Source organism: Pseudonaja textilis, chromosome Z, assembly GCF_049901715.1.
Source record: "Pseudonaja textilis isolate UNSWEBS1 chromosome Z, rPseTex1.2, whole genome shotgun sequence".
Taxonomy (NCBI): Eukaryota; Metazoa; Chordata; class Lepidosauria; order Squamata; family Elapidae; genus Pseudonaja; species Pseudonaja textilis.
Window position 1 is genome coordinate 129,951,538 of NC_142008.1, and position 20,406 is coordinate 129,971,943.

At 42.0% G+C, this 20,406-nt stretch overlaps 1 protein-coding gene across 3 annotated transcripts in view; it reads left to right on the top strand.

The window, feature by feature from the left end:
- Positions 1–20,406, top strand: part of MVP (major vault protein) — a 49,372-nt gene that overhangs the window by 21,212 nt on the left and 7,754 nt on the right. The window contains exons 2-11 of one of the 3 annotated variants that reach the window (XM_087918321.1): positions 4,633–4,732; positions 5,412–5,546; positions 8,103–8,298; positions 9,855–9,978; positions 11,136–11,267; positions 11,385–11,479; positions 13,194–13,430; positions 17,048–17,173; positions 17,277–17,435; positions 18,829–19,067. In XM_087918321.1, coding sequence (XP_087774447.1) covers positions 5,425–5,546; positions 8,103–8,298; positions 9,855–9,978; positions 11,136–11,267; positions 11,385–11,479; positions 13,194–13,430; positions 17,048–17,173; positions 17,277–17,435; positions 18,829–19,067 — 1,430 coding nt within the window. In that variant the 5' untranslated portion in view covers positions 4,633–4,732; positions 5,412–5,424. Of the gene's footprint in view, positions 1–4,632; positions 4,733–5,019; positions 5,158–5,411; positions 5,547–8,102; positions 8,299–9,854; positions 9,979–11,135; positions 11,268–11,384; positions 11,480–13,193; positions 13,431–17,047; positions 17,174–17,276; positions 17,436–18,828; positions 19,068–20,406 lie in introns of those variants that run through there. The other 2 variants (XM_087918323.1, XM_087918322.1) reach the window with 2 other exon arrangements.

A 20,406-nucleotide genomic window follows, 5' to 3' on the forward strand; every position in this document is an offset into this window, starting at 1 on the left:
ATTTGTTGAGTTTTTCCCTTTTTATGACTTTTCTTGCCACATCTGTTAAGTGAATCTCTGCAGTTGTTAAATGAATCTGATTCCCCCATTGACTTCACTTGCAAAAGGGGATCACATGACCCAGACACTGACCGTCATAAATGAGTTATTGTCACGCATCCAAACGTAAAGTATGTGACCCTGAGGATGCTGTAACGGTCAGAAGTATGAAAAATGATGAGTCACTTTTTTCGGTGCTGTTGTAAATTAGAATGGCCACTAAGCAAACTGTTGTCAAGTCGAGGATTACCTGCAATGTGCAGCCTTTCAGCTGTTGGCTGAGCAAAACTCAGTGTCCGTTACTATTGGCTATGTTTGCTGTATGTTTGGACACTTTATAAATCATTGTACTATGGGTATATGTGTGTCATGGCGGCATATACCATGGGAAAACATCACCGTATTACGGTTCACTAGAATTCAGAAATCTAGCTGTAGATTTCTCTAGCATGCTAGCTGGGGAGTTCTGGGAATTGAAATCCACCAAAGTTGCCAAGATTGAGAAATATGATCCATACGTAGAAGTCTGTTTCCTGGTCAAGTAACAGTTTCTAACGATTTTGAAAAATACAATCTGCGTATTGTAATGGCAAAGGGGTAGAACTAGGACTACGGAACCTCTTGAACCTGGACTTCAATTCCTAGAACTCCCCAGTCAGCATGCTCACTAGGAGACTTCGTGCCACTCAGCCTCTGCCAGTCCAGCCTACTTCATAGGGTGGTTATCACAGGAGAACATTGGAAGACCATCCAGCCTTGATGCTGAGTGAAGTTGGGCTGTAAGGCTAACAAATAAGAGCCCTCCCCCTGAATAAATCAGGCTGCAGTGTTTTATGTGAGAAACTGGGGCTTACTTCAAAATAGCATGAATAGGATTGTGCTGGGAATCCTATTTCTGATCTGAGTTTGATTGACAAACTTGACCACTTTCTTTCCCAGGAACAATTCTTATCATCTTTCTGCTGTGTAATAGGCAGGATTCCAACAAATTTTCAATTTTCATAATGCTGTGTTTCCAAGAGGGTTCACACTTCATCGGTTGTTTTAAAACTGATCTTCTGCAGTAATCAGCCAAAGTTGAATAAAATAACCGCTAAGCTTTAGTAAGCTTTTAGTCATAAAATCTGAAGGTTATTATCATAACCTCTCACAGCTTCATAATTTACATAATTATGCTTAAAGACTGCGCTGATCAGTTGGCTGGAGTCTTTATCAGGATCCTCAATTAGTCTTTATCCCAATCCACTATTCCATCCTGTTTGAAGGCTTCCACCATTGTTCCGCTGCCAAAGAAGTTCCCTATCAATAACCTCAACAATTACAGACCAGTGATACTCACTCCTATCATCATGAAGTGCTTTGAGAAATTGGTCTGCTGGCACATCATTTCTGGTCTTCCGCATACATTTGATAAGCACCAGTTTGCATACAGAAAAAATAGATCTACAGAGGCCGCTATAGCCATCACTCTTCGCACTGCTCTGACTCATCTAGAACAGCGGGGGGGTGCTATGTGAGGATGCTTTTTGTGGATTTTAGTTCTGCATTTAACACAATTCTTCTGCATAGACTAGTGTCTAAACTTCTGGACCTTGGGCATTCTAATACAATCTGCCTTTGGATTATGGATTTCCTGACTGGCCACTCACAGAGGGTCAGATTAGGTAATCATAACTCTTCAGCCCTTATTCTTAACACTGGTACACTACAGGGTTGCCTGCTGAGTCCTTTACTCTATACTCTTTATGTGCACGACTGCATTCCCGCTCACGCTAGTAATACTATTGCTAAACAGTGGTGGGACTCATCTCCGGGGGGATGAGTCTGCCTACCGAGATGAGGTGGACCAGTTGCTTTCATGGTGTGTGTAGAGTTGTAATTGCAGGAATGTTCCAATCTCGGATGGCAAACCTCAGATAAAGAATGTTTCCAAACAAATACAACTCAGGTAAACAAAGTCACTAATCTAAAGGAGGATTAGAGAGAGGAAGTAAACATATGTTAGACTTTAACTAGAGATAATTAATTGTATGGCTTACTGTGCTAAACAGTAACGAAAGTTAAGCAGTAACCAGAGTTAACCAGTGATGGAGGATAACTAAAAATGTGTATAAATGCAAGACTAGACTCCAATAAAGATCATCATGATTCAGTTGTTCATGATCAAACAACTTGACTGCCTGTCATTACAACAAGTGGTGCCCGAACAGGGACCCTCTTACTTCGTCTGGCAAGGATTTGGTGCACCTTCAACCCTTTGTGGTTTCTTCAACCTTTTGGTTTCTGTAAGTATGGGGTCTTCACTTTCTGAGGAACAAAGGAAGCATGTAGATGAATTAGGCTATTCGTTGAAGAAAAATAATACCAAAGTACCACAGAGAAATCTCTTAAGGCTGGTCCAGGAGATTGCAGCTCAGTGCCTATGGTATCCAGAAAAGGGGTCTTTAAAATTAACTAATTGGGAACGTATAGGGAAAACATTGCATACTGAACCTCGAACAAAAATAGAAGTTTTGCATGTGTGGCATTTATGTAGGCATGCAATTGAAAAATTTGGTCACAATGAATCCAATACGTTTATGACCCATGGCACAAATATTACTTTATACTATGAGCCCCCAATGGCATTTGGTCAAATTTCTTTTACCCCTAACTTGATCATGTCTTCTACATTTATTGTCTCACAACTACAATCTATTTCACACTCCTATTTTCTACACCCCCTATGCAATTGAATTCTGTCCGTTGGTGTTACTTGAAAGTTAATCAATTTACAAGGGGTCTGTGTTTCTGTTGTCACGCTAAACACACTTGGCTTCATAATTGGTCTGATTATGATGCTGCTCAGCACATATTTAAAAAGCTAGGGAATTATAGTTATTGTTCTGACTACTATTGGTTTTCAGGTACCTTTAATTCTTCTTTGCATGGAATTAATATAGCTCCTGATATGTATCCTGACAATTTTCCTATTTTTAATGCCTCTGATCAATCTAATACAGGATCAATATGTGCTGGTTGGCAGCTTAAGGATCCTAATATGTGGTTCTTTTTTGATAAATGTACTACTAATGTTCATCCTCAGAATTATCAATGTGCAATTATAGGTTATTTTACTCTACCTGTTCAAATAGGTATGCTCCCATCAACTCGACAGTGGCGTTCCTCTCTGGGGCCTACATGTAATGATAAAGTCATTATTGACACACAATGGTCTTCTGGTTCTACATTTGGCCATGCGTTGGCAGGGGCCATTACAAGAGTCCTTACTCTAGGCTCTTATCTTGGCATAACTGCTCAAGAAAACAGATGATCTATTCTTGGTCTCACCTGCAGACTTGAAAAATCTGTCAATGCTACCGCTGCTATTATTCATGATTTGCAGCATGAAATAGAAGACTTAAATCAAGATGTCTTATAGCAGCGTTTTGCCATAGACTATCTTTTAGCCCGTCAGGGAGGGTTCTGTACGTTAGTACAGACACCGTGGATGTGCTGTGCATTTTCATTCTTTGAATAAAACTATTGAGGATGAGCTTGCCAATTTACAATCATACATTCAAAATAATATCCATGCTCATTACTCACCTTTTGAGTGGCTAACCAATTGGCTCCGATTAGTCTTGGCTCAGACAGTTTTTCTTTTATGCTATAATTATTATTATTGTACTAATTGCAAGCTGTTGTTTTATTCAGTGTATTCCAAATTTATTCACATTGTTTCATCCTGTTTCCCCCTCTCTTAATCCTCTATAATTGCAATACATTCATAAATCTTTGAATCCTCCATTTAAAATAAAAAAATGAGGATATGTAGAGTTGTAATTGCAGGAATGTTCCAATCTCAGATGGCAAACCTCAGATAAAGAATGTTTCCAAGCAAATACAACTCAGGTAAACAAAGTCACTAATCTAAAGGAGGATTGGAGAGAGGAAGTAAACATATGTTAGACTTTAACTAGAGATAATTAATTGTATGGATTACTGTGCCAAACAGTAACGAAAGTTAAGCAATAACCAAAGTTAACCAGTGATGGAGGATAACTAAAAATGTGTATAAATGCAAGACTAGACTCCAATAAAGATCATCATGATTCAGTTGTTCATGATCAAACAACTCGACTGCCTGTCATTACAACAGGTGTGGAGACAATAACTTGATCCTCAACACCAATAAGACCAAGGAGCTTATAGTGGATTATAGAAGATCAGACATCCAGCGCTTGCTTATCAATAGAGATCGAGTGGAGTAAATGGTCAGTTTTAAGTTTCTGGGTGTTACCATAAAACAGGATCTGACCTGGGATGCTCACGTGATCCCAATATGCTACAACCATCATAAGTATGAACCAGTTGTCAAGCACCTGAATTTTGATTACATGATCATAGGGATGCTGGAAAGGTTGTAACTCTGAAAAAACAGTCATAAGTCATTTTTTTCAGTGCCATTGTAGCTTTGTATGGTTGCTAAATGAACTGCTGTAAATTGAGGACTATCTGTACTTTGGTAGGATTATTATTTGACTGCAAAACTCTGGATGGCTACTGTGTTTGAACTCTGCTTCTCCTTTCACAATTTTTTTTTTTGAACAGCTGCAGTTTGCTCCACCTCTCAAACCAGGAAATAAATTTACTATAAAGAGGAATTCCAAGTCTAGGTCCATCCCTGAAGCTACAGAAAGCAACTCCATTGGTAAGTTTAATTCACTTTTTTAATCCTTGACTTCCTAGTTCCAGTTTGGGGTGGGCAATGCCCCCCCCCCCATCCATTCTTTTACCATCCTTTTTTTCAAACTATCTTTGAGCTAAGAAGTTTCACAAAGTGCAGCAATGTGAGCCAGGACGTATAACAGTTAGTTGAGTGAAACTGACTTTCTCACTAATTACGTACAGTAGTAAGACTCGGTTAAGGAGAAATGAAGAGTTTAAGGGTGAATCTCTCTGGCCAACGCTTGCAAAAAAACAAACAAACAAAAAAACCCAACGCAAAACAGGGACGTTTGCGTGGCTTTCTTTTTCACCCAGAATAGCGAACCTGGCAGCCACGTTCGGCAATAGTCATCTCCCCACGTTGCACGCCCAGCTCTTTAACTAGGTTTTCCCGTAACTGCTAAAGGGGTATGAATTTATGGAGCAGGTATTTCGCTTTCCCTCGCCGAGGGCGTTGGTTGCTGAGTAAGCCCGGCTGAATTCTTAAGAAGGATCCAGCACCTTGCTGGGCTTGGTGGCTAAGAAAGAGATTGCAAACGCGATCAATCTTCAAGCCCTTCCGGCGGAGAGGAAAAAACGGGAGAATGACTCAGCTGGCGTTCTTCCCGTGATTATTTTCTGGCCGGTTTCTAAAATCCTCTTGTTCTTCTCTTGCAAAACAGCTTGGAAGATAAAATGGCGAACGAGTCGATTATCCGGATCCCGCCCTATTATTACATCCATGTCTTGGATCAGAACTCCAATGTTACCCGCGTGGAAATCGGGCCCAAGACTTACATCCGCCAGGATAATGAGAGGTGAGTCCCGGCAGAAAGAGGAGCCTAATCGGAGTTTGGTTGGGAATATCGTGCCGCTAGGCGACGTAGCTGCTACTTCTCACGCCTCTCTCCCTTCCTTGGGAAAATAATTACCGCTCTTCCAAGCCGGGAGGACCGTTCCTATTTGTCCAAAGTTTTGCAACAAAATAGAGGTTTTCTATTCGCCTGTGTAAAAGTTTTGGCTTTTTTCTCAAACTTTCAGCAAGGGGGCAGTTGCTCAGTCTTCCTGCTGAGACCAAGAATTAATCTGCAGGGGGAGCTGGAGGGGCGGCAAGTCTTTGCTGATTTTTTTTTTCAGGGGTTGGCCTACTATAGAAACTACTATTAGAGCAGGAGTCTCCCAACTTGGCAACTTTAAGACGTGAGGACTTCAGTTCCCATCATTCCTCAGCCAGCTGCTGGCTGGGGAATGCTGGGAGTTGAAGTTCACACATAGAATATAATAGAATTCTTTATTGGCTAAGCGTGATTGGACACACAAGGAATTTGTCTTGATGCAAAGCTTTCAGTGTACATAAAAGAAAAGATACATTCATCAAGAGTCAAGAATCATAAGGTACAACACTTAATAAGGATATAATAAGCAATCAAATCATACATCTTAACGTTGCCAAGTTTGGAGACACCTGCTCTAAATTTATTAAACTTACATGTCACCAATCACACTTTCATTCCATTCTAGGCTGCTTACCTTGTCATAAAAGCAGAGATAGAAACATTTACAACAACTACTGTAATATGAAAGTCACTGACAAGAAATAAATTAGAAACCAGAATGCAAGTATAGATATTCCTCAACTTACAAAAAGTGTATTTACAAAGGCACTCAAGTTACAACGGCACTGAAAAATGTGACTTATGACTGTTTTTCACAAGACTGTTGTAGCCTCCCCATGGTCATGTGATCAAAATTCAGACGCTTGGCAACTGGTTCATATTTATGATGGTTGCAGTATCCAGGGTTGTGTGATCACCTTTTGCCACCTTCTGACAAGTAAAGTCAATGGAGAAACCAGACTCGCTTAACAATCACATATTAACTTAACAACTGCAATGATTTGCTTAAGTGCGGCAAGAACAAGGATTATAAAATAGGGCAGAACTCACTTAACAAATGTCTCAGTAACATAAATTTTGAGCTCAATTGTAGTTGTAAGGACTATTTGTACAGTACCTTTTACAAGACCTTTGAATCAATCATAGGTGGGTCTGGCTAATTGAATTCTGGATGATTTGAGGAAGTGAAGCTGCTGTATTTAATTTTACCTGATGCAAAGTTCCTTTGTTCCTTAGGGCAGTTTCAAAAGTCGTTGTTCTGGTTTCTTGCTATTTTCTCCCGGGACAAATCCTCACCTTTAGATTTTGACCCCTTAACTCTCTTCCGGTTTTCTGTTATCTTTGTTGGCACTTTCTATGCAGCCACTTTGGCTGTCTTAGTAACCCTTCTTACATCAGGATTAGCAAAGGACAGCTTCTGGGAGAACCCCTTTTCGCAAGTTCTGATTACGATGTTATCCGTCATATCCAACTCTTGGCAATTCTATGGGCCAGATCTCTCCACATTTCTCAATTTTGCCCTATTTCTCTGAGTTGTTCTAAACTCTGGCTTATGTCAGCTTTGATAGTGTCCAGCCACCATGTTATTTGACATCCTGGTTTCCTTTTACTGCTAACTGCTTTACTGCAAACGTAATTGCTTTTTGTAGTGAATTACCCCACATGTAAAAGGTAAAGTAAAGGTGTCCCTATGGATTTTACTTCGTTAGTTGTTGACGATGCTCATTTCAGTTTCAAGGCCATTGAGCCAGTGCTGGCTGAAGAGGTTTCCATAGTGTAGAAAGTCAGCAACCACCAGCCCTCCTAGAGAATGAAATATTTTGGGGAATATTAAAAAGGCAGGATGGAATATTTCCACTGAAGGAGGAAATTAGTGTGTCTTTCCATCTTTGTGCATATATGTCAACATATATAATAGCAAAATTCCGAATTTTCTTTCAAGTTCTTTATCAAGCCTGCAGGCTTCAAGTAGAGGTAGTCCTTGACTTAGGAGCACAATTAAGCCCAACATTTCTGTTGTTAAGTGAGACATTTGTTAAGTGAATTTTTCCCCATTTTATGACATTTCTTGCCACAGTTGTTAAGAAAAATCACTGCAGTTGACCAATTAGTAATCTGGTTTTTAAGCGAACCTGGCTTCCCCATTGACTTTGCTTGTCAGAAGGTTGCAAAATGTGATCACATGACCCTCAGACACTGCAACCATCATAAATACATGCCAGTTGCCAACCGTCCAAATTTTGCTTGGGTGATCATGGGGATTCTGCAGCAGTCATGTGAAAAATATCATAAATCACTTTTTTCAGTGCTGTTGTAACTTTGGTTGGTAAATGAACTGTTGTAAGTCAAGGACTACCTGCATGCCAAAACTTGGAAGTCAAGCTTAAAGCCGTCGCCTTTAACCAGGAACTAAGAAACCCAAGATCTTATTTCTCCCTTTCCATTCTTCTGCCTTGCTAAACTTCTTTCCTATTTCAGGATCATATTAGCTCCAAAGAAAATGGTGATGGTTCCACCACGACATTACTGTATCATCCTCAATCCGGTGATTCGTGGAGTAAATGGGGCAGTCCATCTTGATGCTCTGGGGCAAGTCCGCCTCGCACATGCTGACCTGGAGATCAGAATGGCTCAGGACCCTTTCCCTTTATATCCAGGAGAAGAACTAAAAGTGGTATGCATGTCTTAACCCCTCCTCAAATGGCCCATACTGAGTAATCCCTTGGGCGTCCTCTTGTAGCAAGGGCAGGGGCAGGGGTGGGCTGCTGGGGGTTTGTAGGGTTTGGGAGAATTCCTAGCTAAGATTCTGCACAATTTGGAGAAACCCCAAATTCCACTCCTGGCTGGCCCTGCCCACCCCACCTCTCCCAGGAGTCCCCACCTGACCCATTTTGGATGTGGGTAAGTGCAGGACATGCAGTGGCTCAGGGAGGGCAAAAAACTGGCTTCTCAGGAGCTCAGGAAGGCCAGAAACGGGCCTGTTTCTAGCTTCCAGAGAGCCTTCAGAACCTGGGGAGGCCATTTTCGCCCTCCTGGAGGCTCAAGGAAAGCCTCTGGAGCCCGGGGAGGGCAAAAAACCTCCTCCCCGCCATGGTGCAGGAGGCCAACTGGGCCACACCCACTATAGCCACGCCCACCCAGCAACCAGGCAGAGAACCCCTGCTAAATTTTTTGAAGTCCACCCCTGGGCAGGGGGAATGTATGAATGTGTGAATTCCATGTTGTAAATTTCTACGTGTGATGGAATGCATGAAGAGAATGTGAGAACACAGGTGTGGGCTGCACTTACATTAACAACTGGTTCACTGGTCGTGAGCACGTGCTTCAAACATGTAGCTAACCTACTCAGGCAGCTCCGGTGAGTCCAGCAGGCACAGCACAGGACTCAGCTGGGCAGCCTGGGCAGGGGGAACAAGCCAGACATTTAGTTATATAGGGAAAGGATAGCACAGGGGCGGGGTGGTGGTGAGGCCCAGCCAGTGATCACAATTACCAGTTCACCCAAACAGGTCCAACCAGGCAGCAGCCCATTTACAGAAGTGATTCTTCAGTTCAGTGGAGCAGGGAAGCGTGAGAAAGAGACTCGGGGGAATTTTGGCTGATTACACCAAATACGGATAGTCCTTGACTTATAGCCATTCATTTAGTGACCATTCGAAGTTACAACAGCACTGAAAAAGTGACACAGCCTTTTCCCATACTTACAAATTGTTGCATCCCTGGGGTCACATGATCAAAATTCAGGCGCTTGGCAACTGACCCATATTTATGACAGTTGCAGTGTCCCGGGGTCATGCGATCACCTCTGACGAACTTTTGACCTGCAAAGTCAATGGGGAAACCAGATTCACTTAACAACTGCGTTGCTAAATAACTGCAGCGATTCATTTAACAACTGTGGCAAGAAGGGTCGTAAAATGGGGCAAAACTCACTTTAAGAACTCTCTCGCTTAGCAACAGAAATTTTGGGCTCAGTTGTGGTTGTAAGTTGAGGACTACCCATATAAATTACACTGGAAAATTATCGTGGCAATTTTCAAGATTCGGTTTTTATTTATTCAGTTCAATTTTACTGACATTTTTGCTGTGTTCAATTTACTTGACCCATAAGAAAGATCTTTCCAGAATTAAAAAAGGAACCCGTTTCCTTGAGTTTGGCAGCCTCCCAAGGCTTGTCTACTCCCTGACATTGCTTTTGTAACTAGCCCCTTTGTTCACCTGCTTTTTTAGGATATTACACCTTTACAGATTGTCTTGGCTAACACTGCCCTGCATTTGAAAGCTCTGCTGGACTTTGAAGATGACCAGGCGGGCAAATACGTTGCTGGAGATGAATGGTTGTTTGAAGGACCTGGTAAGGGGCAATTGTCAAGGAAGGAAATGTTGCTTGGGAAGTGAGGTGTATGCTCCTCTATGGGGCTGATGAACAGATCCCAGTAGCCCCAACCAGCATAGTCAACGGGGAAGAATCCTGAGTGCACTACTTCAGCCCAATATGGGGAGCCAGAGATTCCACACCCCTGGAGGACACCTGTAGACCTTTGCAGAATATTATAATTTCATTTCACCACATCTTCGGCTGAAACAAATGGATATGAACAAAGGCGAGGAATTCTGAGATTCCATCAAGTTGTTTGCCATTCAAAGAGGAAAATTGAGTCAGTCAGATCCAGTTGTTTTCCAGGAAACCTGGGGCCAAAATATTCCTCTGAATTCTCCCCTTTCTTCTCATTGCACATATTTTCCCCCTATTTTTTAAATCCCAATTGGCTTTTAATCTCAATGCAGATCATCCTTGACTTACAACTGTTCATTTAGTTCATTTGAAGTTACAAGGGCTAAAAAAGTGACTTATGACCATTTGGTGCAGTGGTTAGAATACAGAAATGCAGGCTACTTCTGCTGACAGCCGGCTGCCTGCAATTTGGCAGATCAGATCTCACCAGGTTCAAGGTGGACTCAGTCTTCCACACTTATGACTCAGTCTTTTCACACTCATGACTATTGCAGCATCCCCATGGTCACGTGATTTCTTTCAGATGCTTGACAACCAGTTCACATTGAGGATGGTTGCAGTGTCCCAGAGTCATGTGATCATTTTTGTAACCTGACAAGCAAAGTAAATGGGGAAGCCAGATTCATTAAACAAACGGGGCAAGAAAAGTTGTAAAATGGGGAAAAACACACTTAACAAAAAATTTCACTTAGCAACATAAATTTTAGGCTCAATAAATCGAGAATTACCTGTAATTGGCTCAAGTGTTAATGGCAAAATAATAATGTTGAAAAAAAAAAAACTCTTGAGAATATGTTTTAACTGAATAGTTGTAGTGTTAAAAAGAAAATATGGATCATATGATTTTTCTTCCCCAAATACCTGTCCCTCTACGCGTGGAACCCTTTTCTTGTGTTTTGGCTTGGCCAAATCAGAAACTCTCATTTCTTTCCCACCCCTGTCATAATTGATTTGGAGCCTAGCTAGCTCATCTAATAAACCATTGTTATTTCCAGGTACCTACATCCCACGAAAAGAGGTTGAAATTGTGGAGACAATCCACGCCACCATCATTCATCCCAACCAAGCCATTAAACTTCAGGCATGGAAGGAATGCGAAGACAGAGAAGGGAACAAACGTGTGACAGGTATCTTTCTGACTTCTTATCTATGATCCTATGAAAGGGCAGCTTTAGAAGTGTGTGTGTGTGTGTGTGTGTGTGTGTGTGTGTATATCTTGAGTTTCCCATTTTTTTTCCCCACAGGTGAGGAATGGATGGTGAAGAAGGTTGGGGCTTACTTGCCAGGTGTATTTGAAAAAGTAGTTGAGATTGTTGATGCTGTCATTCTGACTGAAAAAGTAAGTGACAGTTTTACAACTTCCAGTGTTAAGTAGTGGTTATAGGAAAGATGCTATTGATTTCTCTTGCTTTGGTTTTCAAGGTTTTTGCTGCAAAGTCCAGGCCAAACTGTTATTTGATTCCAAAGCTCTTCCATTTATGGTCAGATGGCCCCATATACAGGCATACTACAAATGTCCCTTGCCTAACAAATATGGAAAAAGCTACTTTTTCATAGCTAATTGGACTGAAAGATGTATGGAACGATTTTTACCTGGCACAACCTTAAACATCATGTGAGTTGCTCTGAAAGACAATAGACTAGTGAGGGGTCTTCAAACTTGACAGCTTTAAGACTTGTGGACTTCAACTCCCAGAATTCTTCCCTAGTTATGTTAGCTCAGGAATTCTGGGAGTTGAAGTCCACAAGTCTTAAACTTGCCAAGTTTGGAGACCCTTGAGTTAGACAAAGAAAGGAAAGCCCAGGTTTTAATACCTTCTGAGTAGCACCATTTGCTCAGCGACTTTTGGTCCTTACAATACAGGACAATATTCCCAGGGGAATGTTTGAATGAGACCGGGATGCATGGTATTGAAACACAAGTGGATTTATTGATGGCACTGGAGGAAAGGCAGGCCTAAAGACGGGAAGGATCTTGGCCCCATTTTGTATGCTTAAAATATAGGTGTGGTTGGAATACGCAAGATTGGGGAATAATGAATTCTGGGAGTTGAAGTCCACATGTCATAAAGGGGCCATCATTCCCCACTGGCGATCAGAGGTGAGAGTTTGTAGACCAACATTTTCTGAGAGGATACACAGTTGACATTGTTGCCTAATATTTGCATTCTTGTCTGTTTCTTTTGCTGTCCCAGAACTGTACTGGCCTCCCAGTAAATCCTTTTCTAAATTTCCAGCAGTCTTTGGCTTCTGAATATTTTATGGCTGAAAGCTTCAGTTTCCCTGGGAAAGTATGTTTGGTTAGAGACTTTTAGTTTAGCCTTCCCAATACTTTAATAAAAATTTAAAAGTCACTAACCTCTGTTAGTATGGAGATATCCATGACCTTGCATTATTATACTTTTATCCCGCCTAGAGTGGTTGATTGATAAATCAAGATGGCAAGCTCCAACTAATGCTCCTTCCTCCTATTTTCCTTACAACAACAACCCCGTGAGATGGGCTGGGTTGAGAGGGAGTGATTGGCCCAGTCACCCAGCTGACTTTCATGCCTAAGGTGACACTAGAACTCACAGTCTCCTGGTTGCGCGATGGCAAAATTCTAGGAATTGAAGTCCGTGCATTTTAAATTTGTCAAGTTTGAAAAGCACTGCACTACACCAGACAGACTGTCTTGTATGGATCTTGTAGTCTTTCTCTGCTTCCTGACGCCTTTTTTTCCTTGAGTGAGCAAGCAGAAGGCTGTTTTAAAAACCAATACGTTGCCAGATGCTGATAGATTAGTCTCATACCACTGGTGATCAGAGGTGAGTTTGTAGACCAACATTTTCTGACAGGGTACACAGTTGACATTGCTGGCTAATATTTGCATTCTTGCCTGTTTCTTAGCAAAATTTAATCAGAAGTGACATTTCGAGCTGTGGCTTAAACCCTACAGGATATGTCCTTTGTATGAAGAGTCAGATTAATAACAAATAATGTTAAATCATAAAAAAGGAGCCTTTCCACTAATATATATATATATATATTTCTGCTTCTTTTGCTCTTTGAAGAAAGCACTGCACCTCCGGGCCACTAAAACATTTCGGGACTCTCAGGGTATCGTAAGGAAAACCGGAGAAGAGTGGTTGATCACCATGATGGACACAGAAGCTCACATCCCTGATGTTTATGAGGAAGTGCTGGGCATTATTGACATCATCACCTTGAACAGTTGCCAGTATTGTGTAGTTTGTGACCCGTTAGATGTCGATGGCAGACCCCAGCTTGGGCAGAAGAAGGTCATTAAGGTATGTATCTTTATCTCGGAAGCATGAAGGACTCTAAAGATATACAGGTGGTCTTTGACTTACGACCACAATTGAGCCTAAAGTTTCCATTGCTAAGCGAGACAGTTATTAAATGAGCCCCCCCCCCCACTTTTTGCAACCTTTCCTGCCACAATTGTTAAGTGAATCACTGCAGTGGTTAATTTAGTAAATCTGGTTGTGAGGTGACTCTGGCTTCCCTACTAACTTTTGCTAGTCAGAAGGTCACAAAGTGGGATCACATGACCCTGGGACACCACAACTGTCGTAAGGATGAGTCAGTTGACAAATGTCTGGATTTCAATCATGTGGCCTTGGGGGATGCTGCAAGGATCATAAGTGAGAAAAATGGTCAAAAGTCACTTTTTTCAGTGCCATTGTAACTTTGAATGGTCACTGAATGATTGTGAGTCAAGGACTACCTATATTGTAACTATTAATTGGGGCAGCCCTAGTGATTATAACAGAACTCCTTAAAGCAATCTATCCTTCAAGAGAAGCTATTGTTCCTCTCCCATTGGAGGCACATTAGGAAGCTGTTATAAAATTATTATTTTAGATGTTACATCCATATATAAATGATTTAGGAAGTAACTTTGTATTCACAGCTCCTGCTCTCTTAAACCATGTTACTCCAGAGAGCAGGAAAGCGATTGCAAGTAAAACAGATTCGGGCTAAACATTAGGACAAATTTGCCAGAAATCACAGTTCTGATAGTGTGCAGTGAAGAAATGAACTGGTGATCCCTTCAGGTAATCCTGGACTTGCAACCTATCACTTAATGACCATTCAAAGTCATGATAGGCTTGAAAAAAGTTACGATCTGTTCTCAAAGTTACAACTGTCGTACCACCCTTGGGATCATGGGATTACATTTTCAATGCTTGGTGACTCGCTTGCATTTACAATCACCTGCAGTGTCCTGCAGCCAGGTGATCGTATTTTGTGTCTTTTTTGCCATTTTACGGGCAAAAAATTGCCCATTGGATAAGCTCGGTTTGGACTTACAACTATGTGATTTGCCAAATGACTGCGGTGTGGACAACGGTTATAAAAATGCTCATAAAATCTGAGCCATGTGGTAACTCTACTTATGACCACAACAACTTAACAAACAAAATTCGATGCTCATTTGTGATCAAGGACTTCCTCTATTACTCTGTTTTTCTGTTTTTTTGTTACGGATACTTGAAATTGGCTGGCAACTTTTGGTGCATAGGCAGCCCTGAAACTCAGACACATTGCAGTCAAATTTCAGTAATGCGATTTTGGCTCAGCTTGGAGAACTCCAAGGATGGGAGGAGCCTCTTGAAAGCTCAGGTTCCTATTCTCTCTTTTAAAGTAAACTCTCTCCAAGGTGCTAATTGTGGGCTGCAAAAAAAATTGGCTACCCTTTTTCTGATTATATAACCATTACTGATCTGTCTTCTCCTGCCTTTCCCCCTCAGATTTCAGATCTACCCCTTTGTGTTTTAGTACATTAGTTACAGTTACTACTAAGTATAATTAACAAGAAACGTAGACTTGTATTCTTTTATATAACAACTGTGCATCTTTACATTTTTTTTATTCTATGGGCTTTCTGCGTGCATTCTTCTGTTATCATTACAGGAACTGAGAGTTTAAACAATGGAGACATAATTTTCAAATATTAAGATTTTCTTATGAGTTCCTCTTAGAATTTTCCAGCTCTCTTTCCTCCCTCCTCCCTCCCCTCCCTCCCCCCCATCCTTCTATATCTAAGTAGACATGAGCATGCAAAAATGAGTGTCTATTTTGAATGTGCTCTAAAAAAAAGTAGTTAAAAATAATCCATTGTGTTCCTGGCTAATTTGGTGAGGCTTTTAAACTATATATAAAATCCTAAATGTTTTATAACACTTTTTCCATCCGGTGGGTGGCCCCCGCCTCACAGCTGCCATTTGCACAGGGACACTTTAATCTAGAAAAGTCATATACTGCTGCCCTTAGACAAGATCAGTTACTGACTTTTGTCCTCTTGATGAACATGTGTGACATACTAAGTAGTAACATTTGCCCAGGCTTGTCTATGCTCAGAAGTTAAATAGAGTTGGAATTGGTAAGTGCTTGGATAGAATTCTGGGAATCCCACTAGGGAATCTCTGAGCTGCACACCAGACAAAACAACGTCCCTGAAAAAGGCAGTTCTGAAAAAGAACTAATTGTGTAATGCTGCCCAGAAAACTGGAAAGCACGATGGCTCAGCAGTTAAAGTTGCTGAGCTTTGAGACCCGAATGTTGCGTGACAAGGTGCATTTCCGGGCTTGCCTCAGCTCTTGCTAACCTAACAATTCAAAAGCATGCAAATTCAAGTAGATAAATAGGTACCACTTTGGTGGAAAGGTAACAGCATTCTATGTGCCTTGATGTATGTATCGTCATGCTGGCTACCTGACCACAGAAGTGTCTTCAGACAACACTGGCTGCCACCACTAAGATATGGAGAGGAGCACTTCCCCCCTAGAGTTGGACATGGCTTTTGCCTGCCAAGAAAATTACAGAGGCAGTCACTAAAAATCAGTTTAGTGAAATAGATTTTAGATTTCACCTTTTCTAGACCGGTAGTCACCAACCAGTGAGCTGGGGATCACTGGTGGTCCACAAGAAAATTTTGGTGGTCCACCAAATCAATTAATCCAAATTGCACAGGAACACAAGGCTGCACCATCCACATGGCCCATTGGAACACACTGCTTGTGTCACTTGCATTGTGAACAACACAAAGTAGTGAGAGGAGGGGAGAAGGGTGGAGGGTGGGAACTTGTCCCACTTACCCCACGCACCTCGCCTGGCCACCGGAGCTGCTTCTTTTAGCTTCTTCTGCTTTTGGCTGCACGCAAGGAAAGTAGCAAAAGTCTTTCTTTCTCTTCCCCCAAACTCTGCCAGAAATGAGTCTTTGGGACCCTGCAAGGCATCCTGCTCCAAAAGGCTGTGCCAGCAAAGAACTCATTTCTGGTGGAGTTTGGGGGAGAGAAAGAAAGACTTCTGCTGCTTTCCTTGCATGAAGCAAAAAGTCTCTCTTTCTCTCTCTCTCTCTCTCTCTCTCCCCCTGAGAATGGAACTGGAGACACTATCCTGTGATCCCAAGTAAAGAATGATTGATCAGTAGGGAAACAGGGTGGGGAACTTTCTTGAAGACTTTTTTTGGGATTTCCCCAGGGTCTTTGGTCCGCGGGATTTAAAATTATGAGTTTGGTGGTCCCTGAGGTCCAAAAGGTTGGCGACCCCTGTTCTAAACCATAAGACTTAGGCCAGGGCAGATTTCAACTTCCCATTAATATGCGTCTTTTACAGTATTTAAAGCTTTTATTGAAGTCCACGCATCTTTAAGTTAGTTGAGAAACACTGCACTATATTTTTTGGTTTCCAAACTCAAAATGGCAGGCAACTTGCCAATAATTTTGGGTGATAGTGATTGGAACTGGAGGATACCATTCGGGCAATTAGCCAACATCAAATTCACAATTTTATGGTTTAATAAATAGAGTTAAGCTCCCCCCCACTTTAAAAAAACAACAACAACAATGACTGATAATCATTCTTGAGTTTTCCCTAATTCTTGCTTCTCATTCTGCAGGGTGAGAAATCATTCTTCCTACAGCCTGGAGAATGGTTGAAAGACGGAATCCAAGACATTTACGTCCTGTCTGAAGAAGATGGCCTCTTATTACGTGCAGTTCGCCCCTTTGAAGACAAAAATGAGGTAGGAGGTCCTGAGTCTCTGCTGGCCAGGGCGGATGGATGGATGGATTGCTACAGCTGGATAGGACACTCCTTCTCTTCCCCTTACTTGGTCTCTTACCCAGGATGGCGAGGACATTGTACGCAAGCCAGGTGACCGTTGGCTGATCCGAGGGCCTCTGGAGTACATACCACCTGCGGAGGTCGAAGTGATGGAACAACGCCATGCTATTCCCCTGGCTGAGAATGAAGGCATTTATGTCCGGGATATTAAGACAGGGAAGGTGAGTGGTGTAGATCTAGCAGTGGTTACCAGAGAACATCAATCCTTAGAAATGCTGACTTTTAGAGGTCAATTTTAGCAAAAGGACCACAATTCTCTAATGTGGTTCATTACGTTATTTTTGTGATGGTGAACCTATGACACACGTACCACAGGTGGCATGCAGAGCCATTTGTGCCGGCACGTGAGCTGCAGGCAAACTTACCTCACTGGGCATGCACACGCCTCACAGCAGATTTTTGGTGGGTTTGAGGCCTTTTTCAGCCTCCCAGAGGCTTGAGGAAGGCTTCTGCAGGTTTTACAGGTCAAAAATTAGCCCTGTTTTGTCATGTCCTGTTTTTCCAAAAATACCGGAAGTGACAAAATGGCTAGTTTTCAGCCTGCAAAACCTGCAGAAGCCTGCAGAAGCTTTCCTCAAGCCTCTGGGAAGCCAAAAAAGGCCTCAAACTGGCCGAAAATCAGCTGTGATGCGCAGTGCAGTTAAGGGGGCGGGTGTGTGTGCAGGGGATTGCATACGCATGCATAGGGGGCATGAGGGTCGTGCATTGCCTTTTGGGTGCTGGCACGTGAGCACGAGCGTGCAAGTACATGCACAATTTTTGGCACAGGAGCCCAAAAAGGTTGGCCACCACTGTATTATTTCTTAACTGCTCTTCAGATAAAGCTCATACTCGAATTCCTTTCCTTGCAAAAGGAAATCACGATGGTGTGAAAAGGATATCTTTGTGCTTCAGCATTGGTTACTTTTTTTCGGCTCTCTTCCAAAATAAACCAACATGCAATAACTAGGTTTCCCTCCCTCCTTGTATTCTTTCTCTGGGCACTGGACACTACTGCAAAGACAGAGATGGTTACAGGACAACATAAATAAGATGTCAGTGGTACAACTTCAAGTGAGGTTTGTTTGTCCTGTAGGATCTAGTGTCTTCTACATTTTAAATGGAAGCTAGCTATCAAATATGTACAAGTAGTCCTCGATTTACAACAGTTCATTTAGTGACTGTTCAAAGTTACAACGTGTTACTGTTTTAACAATTACTACTATTAAGCCTGGTTTCACCCAGTCTATGTGTGTACTTTTGGTTTTTCTTGCCTAAGTGTAGGACTTTACTTTTCTCTACAATGAATTTCATTGTGTTAGATACGGCCCAGCGTTCTAATCTGTCAAGATCCATCTGGATCTTGAGCCTATCTTCTTGGGTGTTAGCTATTCCTGCCAGCTTAGTATCATTTGCAAAGTTCTACTTGTTAAGTTCCCCTTCTATTCCCTCATCAAACGGAGACCTCCTTTTCATAATGCTTCTGAAATAAAGAAGATTGCCCAGGAAATTCTCCTAAATTTACGGGGATGTTATGTATTCTTATGTTTCCTACCATTTCTTATTCTCTTCTAGATTAGAGCTGTGATTGGCCACTCTTACATGCTGTCTCAGGATGAGGAGCTGTGGGAGAAATATTTGCCTGGCCATGTGGAGGATTTGTTGAGTACCAGCAGGGATCCTCTTCTTGATCGCTCCAAAGACAGTTCTGAGAAGGGCGTTGTGCTGCCCCGTGATAAGACACAGGCTGTGTCTTACCGTGTCCCCCACAACGCCGCTGTGCAAGTTTATGACTACAAGGAGCGTAAATCCAGGTGAGAAAATTCATCTACAGATAGTCCTTGAACTGACTGCCATTGAACTCAAAATTTCTGTTGTTAAGCAAGGCAGTTGTTAATGACTTGCACCTCATTTTTATGTTCTTTTATTTATTTGTTTGTTTGTCAAACATGTACAAGATACCAAGTTGAACATAAACAAGAACAAGGGAATAAATACAGGTAGATGGGGACAGTAAGACAGGGACGGTAGGCACGCTGGTGCGCTTATGCAGGCCCCCTCTAAGGACCTCTTGGGAATGGGATGAGGTCCCCGGTAGACAGTCTGAGGTTGAAGCTGTGAGGGGTTGAGGCTGTAACAATGGAGTCAGGTAGGGCGTTCCAGGGTTTGACTGTTGCTTGTATTTTCTGCAATCGAGTTTGGGGTGGTTTACTTTGAGTTTGTACTGGTTGTTTGCCCGTGCATTATTGAGGCTGAAGCTGAAGAAGTCATTGTCGGGCAAGATGTTATAGCAGACAATTTTGTGAACTAGGCTTAGATCAGACTTCAGGCGGTGCAGTTCTAGATTGTCCAGGCCCAAAATTGCGACCCTGGAGGCATAGGGAATTCTATTGTGAGTGGAGGAGTGGAATACTTTTCTCAAGAAATACCTCTGAACCCACTCAATTGTGTTAATGTCCGATATACAGTGGCGGTTCTTTTTTTTTGCCACATTTGTTAATGGATCATGCTGTCCTTGTGTGAATTTAGCTTCCTCCATTTGACTTGGCTTGTCTGAAGCCAGGAAAGTTACAAATAGTGATCACATGACTCTGGAATAGTACAACTGTCATAAGTACATACCAGTTGCCAAGTGCAAAATGTTGGTCACGTGACCAAAGGGATTCTGCAAAGGTGGTAAGTGTGAAAGCTGCTCAGAAGTCATTTTTTTTCAGTGCCGTTATAACTTTGAATGGTCACTAAATGAATGGTTATAAGTCAAGGACTACCTGTAGTCTTTCTAGAGCCAGACTTGGAATGGCACATTCTTAAGAATCGGCTTTCTTGGCCCGTTGTTGCTACCTCTCTACCTTGCTGGACAAAGTTGTGGGAATGCTGCTGACACTCACAATTGGGCTCTGGAAATGATGCTTGCAAGTTCCAATGGTTCCTAACAAATAGGTTTGACTGCTGCTGGAAAAGTGGATTCAGTTTCTTGCCTGCAACTTTGTTTGCCCCAAATTTGGTAATCTGGTCCGATTTTGAGATAGAGCCCCAGGAAATGACCTTGAATTCCCTCTGGAATGACAAATGAGCATGCCCACTCCAGACCTTAGACTTCAGGGAAAGTAGGTTGCCTGGTTGACTTTTAGAATTGCTTCTTTCTCATTTGTG